The sequence below is a fragment of the Pongo abelii genome, chromosome 11, assembly GCF_028885655.2.
Source record: "Pongo abelii isolate AG06213 chromosome 11, NHGRI_mPonAbe1-v2.0_pri, whole genome shotgun sequence".
NCBI lineage: Eukaryota > Metazoa > Chordata > Mammalia > Primates > Hominidae > Pongo > Pongo abelii.
This window is the reverse complement of record NC_071996.2, coordinates 139,791,218-139,809,489: the sequence shown is the minus strand read 5'-3', so window position 1 is coordinate 139,809,489 and position 18,272 is coordinate 139,791,218. Positions and strand designations below refer to the sequence as shown.

The following is an 18,272-nucleotide window of genomic DNA, read 5'->3' as shown; positions in this document are numbered from 1 at the left end:
CAGACTAAATACACTACCTGTATCAACCAAGAATGCCTTCAGTTGTACGTAACAGAAAACACACAGAAAGTGCTTATGGCATAAAGACAAGAGGTCTGGTGGCTGGGGCCCCAGAGCTGGGGCAGGGGTTCAGAAATGTCATCCCCAGTCTCTCCCCCTCTTTCCATCCCACTCTCCTTTGTGTGTTAACCCTTCATTTCATATCTGTTGCCTCCCAGCTGTGATGTGGCTGCTGCACCTCCAGATATCACATCCATGTTCAAGGAAACAAGAATAGGAAAGGGAGATGCCAGCCACTTCTGTCCCTCTTGATCAGGAAAGCACATAACTTCCCAGACTCACCCCAGCAGCCCATGCCTGCTTACCAGCAGCCAGAACTGGGTTTCAAGGGAGACCGTACATTGAATGCAGGCAAAGGAGACTGAGCCTGACACTACTGACCTAAGTCAACGTGACTCATCCCCAGGGGCTGGGCACTGTGCCCCCGCCAAGAGAACCAGGCTGTGTTGGGCAGGTGGAAGGAAGATGGATGTTGGGCAGGAACTACAGTGCCTGGCACCTCAAGTGCAGATGGAACAGAAGCTGGAAAATCACACAAAGGAGCTGAAAGGAGGAAGAGGGCATATTAGTCAGTGTTCTCCAGAGGAACAGAACCAACAGTATGTAGGGAGAGAGAGAGAATTTCTCTTCAAGAACTGGCTCATACTATTGTGCAGACTTGGTAAATCCATCATCAGCAGGGTGGGCTGATAGGCTGGAGACCCAGGGAAGACCTGAGGTTGAGACCAAAGGCTGTCTGCCGCCAGAATTCCTTCTTGCTCAGGGAAAGTCAGTCTTTTGTTCTATTCAGATGTTCAACTGATTGATGGAGGCCCACGCACATTAGGGAGAGCCATCGGCTTCACTCCAAGTCCGTCGGTTCAAGAAATTCTAATATGATGCCAAAAACACACTCTTAGAAACATCTAGACTAGTGTTGGGCCAAGTCTCTGGGCACTGGGGTCCTGGCCAAATTGAGACATAAAATTAAGCACAGGGGAGAAGAAAGGAAGGAAGGAATGGAAAAGATGGCGAGATAGAAGGCAAGGCAAAGGAGGCCCTGTAAGCTCCACGGCCTGCCCTGGGCTATCAGAGACCACAGCACAATTGGCATCAGCAGAGAAGCTGCAGGCACAGCTGTGCTTATGCACAGGTTGGCACATGGAGACCCAAGCACACTGAAGACACAGGTCAAGGAGAGAAAGCCCCACCTTTGCCCCTAGGAGTGCACAGAAATATCCCTGAGGGCTCCGCACTTCCACCAGTCATGGAATTATAGGCTTTGAGCCAAGTTTACCAGCCTTGAGGCATAGGGAGGTCGCAGGTAATATTTAGGTTACTTTTTTTGTTTTTCTGTGATGCTTTCATCTTCCTGAGATCAGCCAGTCCTTCTCTGCATTTGGAAACCAAAGATTCCATTCCATTCTATGCAGTTTGAGGCATGTTCAATTTACAGGTGACCAGACGCTCCTTTTAGAGGAAGCGAAGGAACACAAGGGATAGAATATTAGAAAATGTTCCTTTCCACAGAACGGAGGTCCAAGCCCAGTGCCAGGAAGAGGTTTTCAAAGTTTCAGGAGAGAGCCTCACTTTTGATAAAAGAAGACATTGTTCAACAATACCCATGAAAGCTGTCTTTGAAAATATTGTCTCTCCCTCTTGCACCACTTACAAACATGTCTGCTGCCCCCATCTCTAGAATAATCCTTTGCTGAGGCCTCTGGAAAGATTACTTCACACCTCCCTGCTGGCAGGTGGCCCTCCGCAGGGACTGTAAGAGGAGCCAGGGTGCTGCTATTTATAGCAGCCCCCACGCCACTCTCACGGACAGCTGCTGACTTTGGAGTCGCTTTAGAGGAAGAAAAGAAGGGCTGGTCACTGCACAAATGACATAAAAATGTCCAACTCGGATTACCTTCCCGACTACCCACTCAACTCAGACTTAGTGAAGAGATTAAAGTCTGCCCTGGATGCCAAAGATGAGGAGAGAGTGAGGGATTTAATCTGCACTGAAGTCACGCCTGTGGACGCTGTGATAGAATTGGCCAATGACGACTGGATGAAAGACCCCTCGGCTCAGCTGCCTACCGGCATGCTGCTAGGTAACCAGAACGAGCCTGCTGCATCTGGGATTTAATTACTAAGTTACGCTGATGGGGTGGGCAGATCCTGGAGGTAGAGGGGCAAATGTTTGGAAAAAGCAAACGATATGTACTCGGATATCTGACTCTCATACATACATGCATATATGTGTACTGCATAGACCATGTACATGCGTGTGCGACGTAAGCAACAAGTGCAACACAACACAAAAAAACTAATCCTACCACAGTGGCTGTTCTGTGACTCCATTGTTTAACAAGCCTGTCCATTTGTGTGTGTAAATTTCACCCACTGATAACCATATCATACACATAATTGTGTGTTCTGCTCCCTTGAGATCTACAAAATCTAAATCTAAAGTATTTTCCATGTTGCTACGTAGTCTTCCCAATTTCAATCCCCTATTGAAATACTTAAACCAAATGCCTACAAAAAGATAATATTTGGTTACCTTTTTGCTTCTATAAATAATGCTGTAATGAGCATCTTTATTAGGATTCATATGGCTTTTTTCTTATTTGGGATTATATCCTTACCATAAATTCCTGGGAGCCATATAACTGGAACAAGAACATAACATTTTTTCAAAGCGTATCGTTTCTAAATTGGTTCCAAATTGTTTTCCGCAAGGGTTTCTATTCCGACAGTGAGGTGATGTGTTTCACCACAACCTCACCAAGGAGCATCACTGGTAATGAATGTTTGTATTAAATTGCCATTTAATAAGCATACACTGGTAATTCTTCACTGCCTGTCGCCATCCTTTCTTTGCAGGTCTGGACGAAGTCTCGTCCATAGGACTTTTTATTTGTAGGCCTCATCAGGTGCAAGACTTGTCTGTTTAGGTCTTGGGCAGGAACTCTCCATCTTTTGGAATCATTTTTATCATTTTGTGGGACTTCCTCACGAAACGTAGACACCATCCCTTTCTTATGTTTCCTGAAAGTGTTTTCCCAACCTGTGATTTACTTTTAGTTGTATTGTGCTGTTTCCCAGCTTGTCAGACTAGGGGACAAGGTTAGTCTTGGCCCCTAAGGGATGCTGAGGGCTCCTTTCCACCCCCATTCTCCCTCCCAACATAGGTGCACACATGCACACGCATGTACATTCATCACATGCACACACGTGTGCGCAACATGCAGGAGGAACATGGATGGGACATGCGTGGGAGTTGCTGCTAGGGAATGGAGCTTTCAGGGTGCTGAGGTGAGGAGTCTGAGATTGGAACTTCCGAGGGGGTCCACCCCCGACTCCCTTGGTTTGGATCTACTTCTGGGCTGCCTTTCAGTGGGGACTTAAGCAAGCCGCTTTAGGGAGGAAGCTTCTCTTGCTTCCCCTTCACCTTGGTTTTCCTAATATCTGGCAGGGATCCATTGGCCCAGGAGCCGTGATCCCAAACTTGGTAACTTCCATCTCTCTAGAAGATTGCCCTGGGGGTTTTAGGGGAGGTTGTCATCACAAGCAGTGATTGGACTGGGAGTGCTGAGCTGTACATCTTGCATTCACCCTTGAGGCCCACCGTGCCCAAGCACCCCATGAGGCTGATCTTTGCAAACTGCATCAGTCCCGTTGGCCCTCTGGCTCCTGTTGGGTGCTACTAATGATAGGAGCTGGGGGAAAGCGAGGGCAGGGCGAGTGCTTCCCCGGCCCTCCCTGCCAGATCACTGATGGGTTTAGCAGCCTCCTTCTGTGGAAGGCTTGGCTCCTGCCCAGCAGCTCCTGCCCCTCTTCCAGCCCTATCAGGTACAGGGTTAGGAATGGCCATCCACTGTGGCTGCTGCCACCTGTAAGTGGTCTCCTGTAGCCCCTGTAACCCTGCCTGCCTTCAGCATGCCCTGAGCTCATGCCATCTGCTTTCTGTTGGGATCCTGACTACAGCAAGCATCCTCTCAACAGCTCTTCCTTCATAAACCAGTCCCAGCCAGTTGAAGATTTGTGTACTGGGAATCTTGAACCTAAATATCCTTTCTTTTCACATTGCTAATTGCCCTGCAAAATCTTTACTGTGTGTCTCATTTTACCAAACACTTGAAACTATGAAAATTGTTATAAGAAAGTTACATTCCTTCCACAGTTATAAATTACATACTGATATGGTTTGGCTGTGTCCCCACCCAAATCTCATCTTGAATTATAGCTCCCATAATTCCCACGTGTTGTGGGAGGGACCCAGTGGGAGATAATTGAATCGTGGGGGCAGTTTCCACCATACTATTCTTGTGGTAGTGAATAAGCCTCACAAGATCTGATGGTTTTATAAGGGGCTTCCCCTTTCACTTGGCTCTCCTTATCTCTTGCCTGCCGCCATGTAAAATGTGCCTTTGTTCTTCCCTCGCCTTCTGCCGTGATTGTGAGGCCTCCCCAGCCATGTGGAACTGTGAGTCCGTTAAACCTCTTTGTCTTTATAAATTACCCAGTCTCTGTTATGTCTTTATCAGCAGCAAGAAAACGGACTGATACACATACACATGTACTTTTTCCTACCTAATGATTCAGCAGTGCAGGGACAATTTGACACTGATGACATGTTTAAAGTGCTTGGGTCTTTCCAGGTTGCTTCAATTCAGGATGATGTTATGCTAAATGATTAAACACGTGATCCTAGGGCATGCCTTATCAGTGACTTTATCTCAGAGAAAGCAGGCTGGACTTCAGGATGAGGGTGCAGGGAGCAACACGGTCAGACGTTCATTTGGGGTATGCCACTCTGGCTAACATGGGAAACTAGGATTTGAAGGAGGCAGAGAAAGGCTAGGAAGAAGAGGAGTCTAGCTGGGAGTTCATTGAAGGCAGTTGCCCAGGTGAGGGATAGCAAGAGTCTAAGCCAAGGCAGAGGAAGACACAAAGGCAAAGTGACAAAGATGAGAGGAAGGGGACCCAGGTTCTTGCCTAAGCTCTCCTGTGACCTGTGTGACCTTGAACATGTCAGACCACCTCTTTGAACCTTAATTTCCTCATTTTCAAAAACGGGATTGGTGTGGATCATCTCTAAGCATCTTTACAAATATTTGGGAGGCTCAATGGGAAGGTTGTGGTGATGAGTAGAGGATAGGGCCGCTGGCTAAGATAGAAACAAGAAGGATCTGTGATTATGGTGATTTATTGAACCTCTACTCCACTGAGCTGTGTAACCTCAGGAAAGTCACTTTCTGTCTCCAGACCAACTTCTCCACTTATTAACGAGGGTACGAGATTAGATTAGTGCTTCCCACATAGAGGCCCACAAGCTTCCTGAGAAGAGCTCCATGATGGGATGAGCTTGGGAACTGCTTTCGGCTGGGTCCTCCCCTCAGAGATTGGCACAATGACATATCAAAGGCTTAGAGGAGTTTTACCACAAAGGGACTTAAGGATTGCAATTGCATTTGGCACGGTTTCTCATCTCACCCCAGAACCTCACTTTCATGCCTGCTGACAACCCGTAGAATTGGTGATTTGCAGGTGCTCTTGGGGAATCACTGCTGGCTTGGTTCATCGTTTAGGTTCCCTCCTTCTCCATGCTTCTCTGAGGCCATAATCCCAAAGACTCACTGTCGCAGCCTAAAATGGGCATAGGTTCCTTTTTCCTGTGGGAGCAAATGTTCTCTTTCTCAAGGTAAGGGCAAGTTTGGGGGGACCATCCTTGATGGCAGAAAGAGCTGTTTGGATTCTAAGCTACATGTAGGGTCTTTACAATTTTTGAACAGTGGTCCAAACTTATGGCAATGACCTTGAAATGCAGCACATATTGGGAATGGACAGTGTCGAACACCTAAATCCCTGAGAGGAGGAATGTGAAGAGGAAGGAATGATAACACAGGAAAACGGGGCTGGGCCAAGAGAGGGGGCAGAGCTGGCAATGCCCACCCGGGCCAGGAGAAGGCAAGAGTCAAGGGTGATGTTGGCAAAAGTACCTGGGGGAAAGAAGAGGGAAGAGGTTTCTATCCCAAGGACAAGCCCAGTAGATAGAGCTCTGAGTTTTGTTCAAAAGATGACAATGTGAAAAAATAAGAAAAAGAAAAGTAACCATTCTCTCTGCATGTTAACATGATCACTTGAGGACCTTGCCTCTTGCAGGGCAATCGCCATGCTCATTGGCCTGTGAACTTATTACTCCCACCAAATAGAACAGAAAGAAACAATTGATTTTGATGCATCCATGTCAACATCACCAAAAAAAAGCATAGAGAAAAAGTGGTATCCAATGGTGGAAAGGGCTTTTTCTGGAGAAGTCCCTCAGGTGAACATGTGCTCCCACCGTGGTGCAGGCAGAAGTCAAAGGAACTGAAAATTTTAGCCCTCGCAGACACTGGGGGAAAGCACAGAACATACCCTGCTGAGGCAGGCATTAGGCAGGAGAATGGCCATCAATCAGAATTCTTTTAAAGAGGCGACTGGCTTGTGCCCTTGCGAAGGCACCTGCTCTCCTGCAAGGATGGACCTGAGATGCCCAATATCCTGTTGGGCTCACTGAGGCTGAGCCCCCCACTCCCTACAGTCAGCCTCCCCATCCCAACAGGATCCTCCCAGCCAGGGCTGCACCTCCTCTGCTCACCTTTTCCATCTTATCCTTCCAGACCCCATGCAGGGGAGGTCACCTCCACTGGAAGGCCATCACTGCCCGCTGGGACAGAAATCTTGCATCCTCCCTGCATGAAAGCATAATGCCCTTAGTCTCCATCCATTACGGAAATGCATGGCCTTGCTAGGCTGGTTTTTATATACCAACTGGATAATTCAAACCTGAATGCCACCTCCTCCAGGGCAAGAACCTCGCCTAACACTCAATTATATCCAGAGCCTAGCACAGGGTTTTAGCCCTGAGAGAAAGCTCGGACTCTGGGTGCAGTGATTGGCACGGAGGAGCCAAGCTCCTTTGCTCACCTTCAGCTGGGTGGGCACAGAGTGCGTTTCCACAGACACTATTGGGATTTGGGTTTCTGCAAAGAAATATTGAATTCTACTTTCTGCTAAAGCCAAGTCTCTACTGTTTAATATTAGCAACAACTGCATTATTTGTGCTTGCCTCTTTTCAATACCAATTGGCTCAGTAGCTGCAGAGAACACAGAGAGGGAGAAAGGATGGCTGGGGGAGGGGAAGTGAGACCCATCTCACCCCCCAAATGCATCAACTGTACAATTTGGTAACTGGTGTAATCAAACGACTTAAGAAACAACTGATTACTAATTGCTATTATTAAGGATGTCAGCATTCCATGATTTTGCAGCTGATATATCATATACAAGTCAAGATGCTACTTGAATTCTTGATGGAAATAGAAAAATAGAGGCATTATGTTGTGTTTGGGGTAATAGTATTTAAGCATCCAGAGGAAAGTTAAAGAAATACTAATTGAGTTTTTATTAAGAGATCTCATCAGCCTCATGTATAGGTGGGGAATGAGTGTGGGTAAACACACCACGGACATGTGCACACATGTGAAAATGGGGTTCATTTGCAGAATTAGACTTCTCATCTAAGGCTTGATGCAGGACGAACCATGACACATGGGCCATATCCCCTGCCCCTTTAAGTCAGACATCCTTCCTTATGCCTAGAGAATAACATCACTCAGGACAAACCAAACGGTTGACTCTAAATTAAATGAGCACAGCTCCTGCCTTAGAGGAATCATTTTCCAACGCAATGACAAGAGCGTACCCATTGATGATGGTGCCAAGATGTGGTGTAATGGGAAGGGCAAGGGACTGAGAGGAAGGGGATCCAGGTTCTTGCCTAAGCTCTCCCGTGACCTGTGTGACCTTGAACATGTCAGACCACCTCTTTGAACCTTAATTTCCTCATTTTCAAAAATGGATTGGTCTGGATCATCTCTAAGCATCTTTACCAATTGGACTAACTCAGGTTCTAAGACGAATGACTTGTGTTTGTGGAGGGGATCAACAAAGCCTCCCGACCCCCACTGCCTTCCCAGGAGTGGTGGATTCTAACAGGGGCCTGTGTAGGCCACACCCCACCTTCCAAGGAAGGGCTCCAGTGGTGAGTTTCAGGTCAAGTAGGCAGTGAGGATACCAGCTGGAAGGTGCATAGGAAGCTGGTTTACGAACTCATATGCACAGATTAAGCAGCAGCTTGGCTCAAGGCTTAGGAAGAATAAGTCCCCAAATCAGGGTATGTTCAAACTGAAACTGGTCCTACACAGAGTCAAAGAAGGAAGAATTGGCAATGCCGCAAGCCCCTGCTGTTCCCTGGAGAACAGGTGAAAGCATCTCCAAGAGCTCTCGCCTTTCCACTCCTCCAGCTGAGGAAAATGAGGCTTGGAGAAGTTGCATGACACACCCTTGGTTCCACAGACAATTGGCAATATAAACCCAGTACCCTTTCCCGTGCTCCACGGCGCCTGTTCATCCCACAGCTGCGTTCTACAGACGGGAATACTGCTGCTCACCTGTGTTCACTTGCTGGTCAACAGCCAGTTAGGAGCAGAGCAGGAGCAGGTATGCTTCCTGACTTGTAGTCAGGGGCTCTTGCTGCCTACCCACCCAGAGACATCTTGCAGGAACGTCCCTGAAAAATACTTCCCAGCAAAGCTGTCTACAACCCTTTAATCTGACATGATGCACACATATGCATATGTACACACGCACACACACAGTCATGCACACGTGCACACACACAATCTCAGTAGATAGAGTCCCTGGTTTCATATCATTGAGCAAAAATAATCCAAAAAAATCATGGGCAAGTGAGTGGGGTGCTAGGCTGGAGAATAAAAACAGAAATGGGAAGCGAGAGGTCACCCACGGCAGGGCAGGCAGGAGAGAAGCGCTCTGCTGTCTTGACTGCCCACTCCACCAGAGAGCGTGGGGGCAGGGAGACCCTGCTCGAAGCAAAATGAAATTAAACCTTTCTAAGTACTTATAAATCAGCACCTAATGACACTATCCCACCACCAGCCTGAGCATTGCTCTTATTACTTTGATTCACAAGCCAGGAAAAGATCCGGAATTATGCACAAATTATTGTCCCATCTTCTTAATTAACGCTGATTGCAAAATTCTTGCTAAAGTCCTTGCTAACAGACTCAATTATGCGCTGCCTGAATTGATTCACCCAGATCAAGTGGAATTTATTAGAAATACACTTTCCTACAATAACATCAGATTATCTTTGAATATAGTTAAATTATTTAGGAATAAAATGGCTGCTGCAGCAGCCCTCTCTTTAGATACAGAAAAATATCTCCCACCACCTAGAATTAAAATGTTTCTTTGCTTTCTACAAGACACACACCCTAGGCTCTTTTTTTTTCCCCAGAAGCAGGTTGAATCACACTGTGATGAGATGAGATGCATGCCTTAGAGCTAATGGTCCGGCTTCAAAGGCATATGGACAAGAAAAAAAATCCTACAGGGTCGCGTCTCAGCTCCCCCCAAGTATGAACCATCACTGCCTGTGGAACACAGTGAAATCGCAATTAGACTAAATCAGGATATTTTCAGAATCAAAATTGAGAAACGGGCTAATAAAGAAATAATGTATGCTGATGACATCCATCTATTAGCATCACTCCCAAGCACACTGGAGAGTTTGGAAAGAACAAAAAGAAATGAGAATAATAGCGAAGAGGCTTTTCTACCTTTCCAAGATGACGACAGTTTCCTGTCACAAGTGCTCTGCTTGAGAAATAAACATTCCGAAGGAACTAATTGGAAATGGCAGGCATGCTCTCTATAGCCTGATTCTAGCTTCCCATCCAATGCCCCACTATCTTTTAATGCCAACCTCTGCACCTAGATATTGGATAGGGACTAGGTTTGTCTTATTTGCCACACCCTGCACATAGTAGGTACCTAATAAATATTTATGGGCCGGGCATGGTGGTTCATGCCTGTAACCCTAGCACTTTGGGAGGCTAAGGTGGGCGAATCTCTTGAGCCCAGGAGTTTGAGACCAGCATGAGCAACATGGCAAGACTCTATCTCTACAAAAAATACAACAATTAGCCTGGGCGTGATGGCACACACCTATAGTCCCAGTTACTTGGGGGACTGAGGCAGGAGGATCACTTAAGCTGGAAGGTGCTGCAGTGAACCGGGATCGTGCCACTGCACTCCAGCCTGGCAACAGTGAGAGCTGGTCTCCAAAAAACAAATGAATACATAGAAATTAAAAATAAATAAATAAAAAATAAATATTAATGCGCCAAATAGCACAGGGAGAACACTGTAGAAATCCTCTGGCTTGACCCTCGAAAGAGGAGCATGTTCCTGGGAGGCTGTGATCCAAAGGAAGGAAGCCCAGATAAAGGGAGGCGAGCAGGAAATGTAGTGCACCCAAGGCATGGCACGCGGGACAGGGAAGTGGGACACAACTTGGACTTGGGTGTGTAAATCAGAGAAAAGAGGAAGACCCAGGCAAACAGATGGGATGATATTGTGTGAGGCTACACATTCTAGGCACAGGTGTTTCCACTTACTTGGAAAGGCCATGAGGAGCCATTCAGCAAAGGAATGACTTAATTTGGAAAGAAAACACCTGACTCTTTTACTTAGGTAAAGCAGAAGATAGAGGAGAAAGGACAGGTGCCAGGAGAGGCCACCAGCCACCAGCTATTCCCTCACAGCCACCCTCCTTCCCTGCTTTACCAGCAAAATCCTTGTGGCATGCAATGTGCCCACCTGAAAAATAAATACATCTCCCCACTCTGTTAGTCCATCCTCGCATTGCGATAAAGAAATACCAGGCCAGGCACAATGACTCACACCTCTAAATCCAGCACTTTGAGAGGCCGAGGGGGGCGAATCACCTGAGGTCAGGAGTTCAAGACCAGCCTGGCCAACATGGTGAAACCCCGTCTCTACAAAAAATACAAAAATTAGCTGGGCTTCGTGGTGGGCGCCCATAATTGCAGCTACTCAAGAGGCTGAGGCAGGAGAATCGCTTGAACCTGGGAGGAGGAGGTTGCAGTGAGCCAAGATCGCGCCACTGCACTCCAGCCTGGGCGACAGAATGAGACTCCGTCTCAAAGGAAGAAAAAAAAAAGAAAGAAATACCAGAGGTTTAATTGGCTCACGGTTCTGCAGGCTGTACAGGAAGCATAGCGGCTTCGACTTCTCGGGAGACTTCAGGAAGCTTTCAATCGCGGGGAAATGCAAATGCGGAGCAGGCAGCTTACAGGGCAGGAGCAGGAGAAAGAGTGGGGTCGCGAGTGCTACACACTTTTAAACAACCAGATCTCACGATAACTCACTCACTATCTTGAGAACAGCACCAAGCGGATGGCACGAAGCCGTTCCTGGGAACTCCGCCCCCAGGATCCCGTCACCTCCCACCGTATTGGGAATGACAATCGGCATGAGATCTGGGCGGGGACACAAACCCAAACCCAATCACCCACTTCCCTTGAAGCTAGGGCTGGTCTTGTTCCCACCAACAATGGGCTTAACAGCAGATGGAAGAGGACAGAAGACAGAGCTGGCAAATTTGAAAACATCAATAGAAAAATATTTGATCTGAAGGAGAAAGTAAAATGATGGGAAATTAAATGAATAGGATCTGTGGGACAAAATAAAAGCTTTAACATACACAACTGGAGTCCAAGAAAGAGAAGAACAATAACAGGGTGGAAAAATATGATTAAAGAAATAACTACCAAACATTTCCCAAATTTAGTGGTAAAAAAACATAAGTTTATAGATTCAAGAAGTTCAGCCAACCAGAAGAAGGGCAGAGTTGATAGAAGGGAGTCAGCTGTGCGGGCTCGCATGCCTGGGTGCTCAATTCCTGTTGTTGAGTCAGATTTACTCTGAGAATAAAGAGCAGGTTCCATGGGAGTGAAGGGGTGAAACATGTGCAGAGAGAAGGGTGCAATCAGTTCGATACATGGAGATGCATCATGTAACTCTTCTTCCCACAAAGCTGCCATGCTCTGTACTGCCTACAGCAAAGGCTAGCACACTATGGCCTGTGGGCTGGCTTCCTGTTTTTATGAATAAAGTTTTGCTGGAACTCAGCCACCTCCTTCATTTACACATTCTTTATGGCTGCTTTCATGTGAGCGTGGCAGAATTGGGCAGTTGCCGCAGAGACCATATGACCTGCAAAATGTAAAATATTTACTGTCTGGCACTTTATGGAAAAAGTTTGGTGACTCCTGTCCAACAGCACACAGTTTAAATTTTATAACAGGCATCCAAAGGCCTAAAGATGTACCCTGAGCTAACTCTGGCATCCCTGCCATTCTCTCCCGGCATCCCTGCACCCACCCAGAGGCTGATCAGTCACAGGGGCTACTCTGAATGTGGTAGGAGGCGGGAGTCACTCTGGGAAGTGTTTGACCGAAACTGACAGTAAGTATTTAGACATGTTTACAGCAATTTAACACATTAACATAACATCCAAGTCTGTGTGATTTGCAGACTTGTAATTACCTGTCGTTTTTCAGTTTTGTTTTTGCCGGTAACTAATTTCATTGTATTTTGAAAGAGAATCAGACCAGGTGAAGTAGCTCAGGCCTGTAATCCCAGCACTTTGGGAGGCTGAGGCGGGAGGATCGCTTGAGGCCAGGAGTTAGAGACCAGCCTAGGCAACATAGTGAGACCCCATCTCCCACCACACAAAAAAAATAATAATAAATTAACCAGCAAGTGGCTATAGTCCCAGCTACTCAGGAGACTGAGGTGGAAGGATCGCTTGCGCCCAGGAGTTCAGGTTACAGTGAGCTATGACTGTGCCACTGCACTCTAGCCTAGGCAAGAGTGAGACGCTGTCCTTAAAAAAAAAAAACAAAAATAAAGACTGAGCCCCTTGAATGAGAATCAAACTGCAACAAATTAGACTCAGAAAAGAAAAGAAAATCCCTGGTCCCTCACCTCAGGTGCTTGAGAAACTCTGGTCCAAGCCACATCTCCACAATACCTCAGTCCCCAGTCCCTTCCTGGCGTTTGCACAGCTGCCTCTTCTGCTGCTTCCTGTCCTCTTGTGTGCCAGCAACACACCCACCATCCTCCCAGTGGCTCGTGAGCTCAGGGATCAGCGTTGGATGCCGACCAGAGTTTGGCAGGAAACTTCCTAGGATCAACAACTAGAAAGCCAGGATGGTGAGGGCGGTGGGGATCCTTGATGCCGTCTAACCATGCTTTGGCTGACCCTAGGGGCAGCTCTGGAACAGAGATGACCTGTCACAGTTTTCCCTGCATGGGGCCAAAATGGCAGGACAGCTCTAGCTGCACCTGGATCCATCACTGGATCTGGCCACGTTGGGAGGAGTGTTCTTGGGTGAGGCAGCTCTGCAGCTGAGGCAAACCGTGGAGGAGCTGACAGCTGGGGTGACAAGTCCTCCCTACAGCTGGGGCCTAGGTGGTTCATCTCTGTGTCCACCAAAGGATCTAGGCCCCTCCTCTCAGCCCCGAATCACAGGCCTGCTGTCTGTGGCGGCTTCATTTCCTGCTCAGGTGCCCCTCTGCCTGACCCCTCCACATCATCAAAGGGCTGGCTGCCTTCCTGAATGCACCTGTGTCCCCATGCGCCATAGCATGGTGGCTAGTGACACCTGCCTCTTGCTCAGGCCAGAACATAGGATACAGCTCCCCACAGCAATAGATCAAGAGGAGGAAACAGACATCCTGGGGAGGAAATGCACCTTCCGTGTCCTACACCTCCCTCTCACTTTGCTTAGATGCCACACTAGGGGGAAGCTGGCCCTATCCCTACCCCATCACTCTGATCCCTTATTTGAGGCATCCCCATCTTAATACCTGTACCTCCATATAGCAGTGATCTGATTCCACCGCTAGTTGATGGTGGCCACGTCTGCCCTCCCACTCAATTCAACACTCCTTAATGGCAAGGATTTCTACTTTGTGTGTGTGTGTGTGTGTGAGATGGAGTCTCACTCTGTCGACAAGGCTGGAGTGCAGAGGCGTGATCTCGGCTCACTGCAACCTCTGCCTCCTAGGTTCAAGCAATTCTCCCGTCTCAGCCTCCCGAGTAGCTGGGACTGCAGGTGCACACCACCACGCTCGGCTGATTTTTGTACTTTCAGTAGAGACGGGGTTTTACCATGTTGGTCAGCCTGGTCTGGAACTCCTGACCTCAGGTGATTCACCTGCCTCAGCCTCCCAAAGTGCTGGGATTACAGGCATGAGCCACCACGCCCGGCCAGATTTCTACTATTTATTTCTGTAAGCTTCTTGTACCTGAAAAATGCTCTGTACATGTAAACTCAGTATAGAACATTTCCAAACTGAACAGAAATTTACCCTCCCACCTGCAAACTGGGAGAGCATTAGTGTCACTGAACTCTTCAAAAACTCGACTTTTAAAAAATCTTTCACAATAGGCAAAAAGATCTCTTGTCATTTTTAACTTGTATTTTAAGTTAGTAAAATTGAACATGATCAGCAGTCCACTGTTTCAGCAGTCACTTATAGTTCTTATCATTTTTTTTCCTGTTTTTCCATTGGAAGTTTAAAGTTCTAATTTTGGAATTTAACTCCATCAGACAAAACTGGCCTCACTTTGCTGGATGCAGTGTCAACCAAATTGTCTCCCAGACCACCCTTCTCAACCGCAGGACAGGTAAACTTCTCGTTTCTAGAAGGGATATAAAGGATCACAGGGCAGAACAATCAGAGCAAACCAACTTCAAGAGAGAAGTATTTTGCTCCCTGTGTGAGATTCATAAAAAACAATCAGTCTGAACATGCAATTTGTCTCAAGAGGCAGGAGCTGCAATTTTATCATGTAATTAAATCCCCACGCCAGTTGTAAAGAAACTTCGTCACCTTTATCAGGGAGAGCTTCAATGATACGCTTTCCAGCAACATCCCCAGAGTCTATAAATGTCCTTCCAGGGCTATTTACTCATGGTTGTGCACGCTGAGGATTGGGCCGCTGCGTTTTGCACTCATCCACAGTGGATACACGATGTTCAAGGGCATCTTTGTTTCTGAGCTTCCAAAAAACCCTCCTGGGCTGCCAATGAAAGCGGCACTTGACCTTTGGATAAGATCACATTAATAATGAGAAGTGACTGTTGTTCTGCATTATCTGCACTGGGCTTGGTAGCAATGATGGGAAAATAAGTTAGTGAGGTGGTTTCCTCCCTTATTGTGTTCCTCCACATGATGGAAATGAGGTTTCTTAATAATGTGAAATCAGCACAGACAATTTAAGTCATTATTAATAGATGCACTTGATCTGAGGAAGTAAAATGTTTTAATGTTTTGTTAAATGAGGTGTGCTGTGCTAACATTGTTATTCAGAGAGGAGGTTGAGATACTTTAACATTTTTGATATTAATGTCTATGTGACTAACTCTGGTGGATGGATGTGTCCTGGAACTCTTAAAAGCAGAACTTTATATACCTGCCCAGCTTCTTACTTTTAAAGTATTTTTTTTAATTCTGCAGGGAGTGGGGTGAAGGAAAGTTGGCTTTAGACATTAAAACAGGAAGAATAAAGACCAGAAAAGGGTGTGAAAGTAACTCCACTGGAAGGCCTGGGGCTGCTGCACCAGTTGGTAGTGATGTTATTATCCCAGAGTCCAATCAGACTTAGTACATGGCCATTTACAGAAACGCTTCAGGTAAAAAAGGGAAGAAGGAAATTGACCAGGTCAACAACGTGCACTGGCATATTTAAGAAAGAGTGCACGGAATCTCACAATGTCCACAAGAGTAATGACTTCCTGCCCCTGTCTGTCCACTTGGACACTTCCAGAAGGAAGCCAGACATTTGCCAATGACCTAGGAAAGAATCTGAACATTTGCCATTCCCCAAGAACAAGAGAAAATGGCAGGGTGTCCTGCAGCCTCAAAAACTCTACCTCTTGGCTTGAAGGCTTGGAAAGTTGTGGCCATAGAGAAAGAGCCTGGCCCTGCCACAAAGCCCACCAGCTCCAGGTTTCAGCCTCAGCTGGATTAATCCTTGGAGGCTTCTAGGAAAAAGAAAATCACTAGTCAACTCAATGGCAAGAAGAAAAGATCCCAATGTCACGTGAAAATAATAGTCACCATTCAAACACTACCATCTGGATACTCCATTATAATTTCAAGGTGGATTTTACCTTTTTCATCTCATTTGATCCAGAGGCAAAAACTCCCTCTCATTAGCTACCTACACTATAGGACTCAATTATAAAGAACTCATGTTTGTGTCTCCTGCAGACAAAACATTATGCTTATTATTTAAGTCTCCAAAATATTCTTTGCAAACGTATATTTTAATCCAGTTGACTACCTGGCTAGTATTAGAGAAATTGAGTCTATTCACTCAGTTAGCCAGACACAAGCCAGGCCTCCTCTCCTGCTTGGATTCTTGCCTTCCTTTTCTTAAATTCACTTCATGGTCTGCAATATAAGACCACAGCAATTACATTTGTTTAGTATTCTGCCACGGTCCACCCACACAAATGAGCTTCCTCCGTCAAATAGGTACACCATTTGAAAAACTGAAAATATTAAATGTACTGGCTTGGAGAAAGTTATATTCATCAGAATCCCTCTCTTTCAAGAAGGGCACTGTATTTGTTCAGAAGCATTTCCTTGACCAGCACCCTGGAATAGACGTTGAAACCCTACGGGCCCTGGCAGTGCACAGAACAACAATGAAGAAAAAAGAGAGAGGATTTCCATGGCTGTACCAGAGAGAAAGGAAACAGAAATGGAAGTGAAGAGTGGAATAAGGCTGTGCAAACTGTGACGGAACTCTTCACATCCTCAGTGTGATTGCCAGATACACTAAGTGATGCTATTAGTGGGCTAGCTTGAAAACAAACCAACCAACCAAGAAAAATCAAAGAAGCCAATTGTGGCTGCCATTGTGAGAGGAGAGCGGAAGGTACACAATGCAAGCAAACACAGAGATCAAGGACAACACCAGGAAGCAAAGCACAGGGGCTCTCTGGAGTTCTCGGAGGGACTCTCAGTTCTACAAAGCCAAGAGTCCCAATGAGAAAGGGAACTTAAATGGACATCTGTCTGACACGAGTTATTCTTACTGTACAGACATGCTTTGAATGTTTTCAAATAATTTGCTGCATTTATGCCATCTAAATTTGGGTATAAATATCAATGCATCAAAACAACCAACAACCTCTGAACTTAAAAACAAGAGAAAGAAACTTCTAGTGCCCCAAACGGGGAACCCATAGCAGTGAGTAGCTGTTTCAGCCATTCGATTCACAAGGACAACAGATTCCTATGGGCCTGGGATTTGAATGCTGCCTTGTGGCATTGATTGAATTAGCCTGTTGCTCTGACCTGTGGAGACCTTTTGGAATCCTGGCTGTGTCATGCTCCATGCCACGCATCTGATAGCTACCCTTCCACAAATTCATTCAAATCACAATATGTATCACACAAAATGGGGTAAGTTCAGGGATAAAAGCCATTCCACATGCATTGCAAGGGTCACGGAGTCCATGGCTGCCTGTCACAGCAATGGTTCTCAACCTTGGCTGCATGTTAGAAGCACCTGGGGGTACTCTTTTTCCCTTTTTTTTTTTTTTTTTTTTTTTTGAGATAGAGTCTTGCTCTGTTGCCCAGGCTGGAGTACAGTGGCATGATCTCGGCTCACTGCAACCTCTGCAGGTTCAAGCGATTCTCCTGCCTCAGCCTCCCAAGTAGCCAGGACTACAGGCGTGCACCACCTTGCCCAGCTAATTTTTGTATTTTTAGTAGAGACAAGGTTTCACTATGTTGGCCAGGCTGATCTCAAACTCCTGACCTCAGGAGATCCACCTGCATCAGCCTCCCAAAGTGCTGGGATTACAGGCGTGAGCCGCCACGCCCAGCCACCTAGGGACTTTTTAACAGTCCTGTTGCCCAGGCCACACCTCCAACCCATTATGCCTGAAACTACCAGGTAGGCTCCAGGCATCGTGTTTTTTAAAGTTCCTCAGGTGATTCATTTTTGCAGCCAAGGTTTGAACCACTGCTGTTGAGGCATCATGTGTATTATTTCTCCAGTTTGCATTATTTAGCCAGAGTTTCCTAAAGAAAGACTCACACTGTTTCCATCTTTTCCAAGAGGCTGTCATGAAACTGGCATTGCAGGTTGTTGCCTACACCCCCTCCGCATATTTATGATAACCCTGTCACAAAAGAAAATTCTAGTCCACCCTGATGTGTTCCTAGTGACTCACAGAGCTCCAGGTGACTCCACTCTGTTTCCTAAATACTCC

General features: G+C 46.5%; 1 protein-coding gene and 2 long non-coding RNA genes across 4 annotated transcripts in view; 1 reads left to right on the top strand and 2 right to left on the bottom strand.

Annotated features, from left to right (window-relative positions):
* LOC129058179 (uncharacterized) overlaps nucleotides 1-18,272 on the bottom strand; it is a 118,280-nt gene that overhangs the window by 19,809 nt on the left and 80,199 nt on the right. Inside the window, exon 1 of one of the 2 annotated variants that reach the window (XR_008523130.2) lies at nucleotides 6,677-9,750. The exons of the other annotated variant lie outside the window; for it this stretch is intronic. This is a non-coding gene — a long non-coding RNA (uncharacterized LOC129058179). Of the gene's footprint in view, nucleotides 1-6,676; nucleotides 9,751-18,272 lie in introns of those variants that run through there. 2 annotated transcript variants of the gene reach the window in all.
* ASB18 (ankyrin repeat and SOCS box containing 18) overlaps nucleotides 1,937-18,272 on the top strand; it is a 69,196-nt gene continuing 52,860 nt past the window's right edge. The window contains exon 1 of the mRNA XM_002813024.3: nucleotides 1,937-2,141. Coding sequence (XP_002813070.3) covers nucleotides 1,937-2,141 — 205 coding nt within the window. The remainder of the gene's footprint in view (nucleotides 2,142-18,272) is intronic.
* On the bottom strand, nucleotides 11,690-17,501 carry LOC129058178 (uncharacterized). Its single transcript, XR_008523128.1, has 3 exons — nucleotides 14,872-17,501; nucleotides 14,605-14,680; nucleotides 11,690-12,183 (listed from the first exon to the last, which is right to left on the bottom strand). It is a non-coding gene; the product is annotated as an uncharacterized LOC129058178 (long non-coding RNA).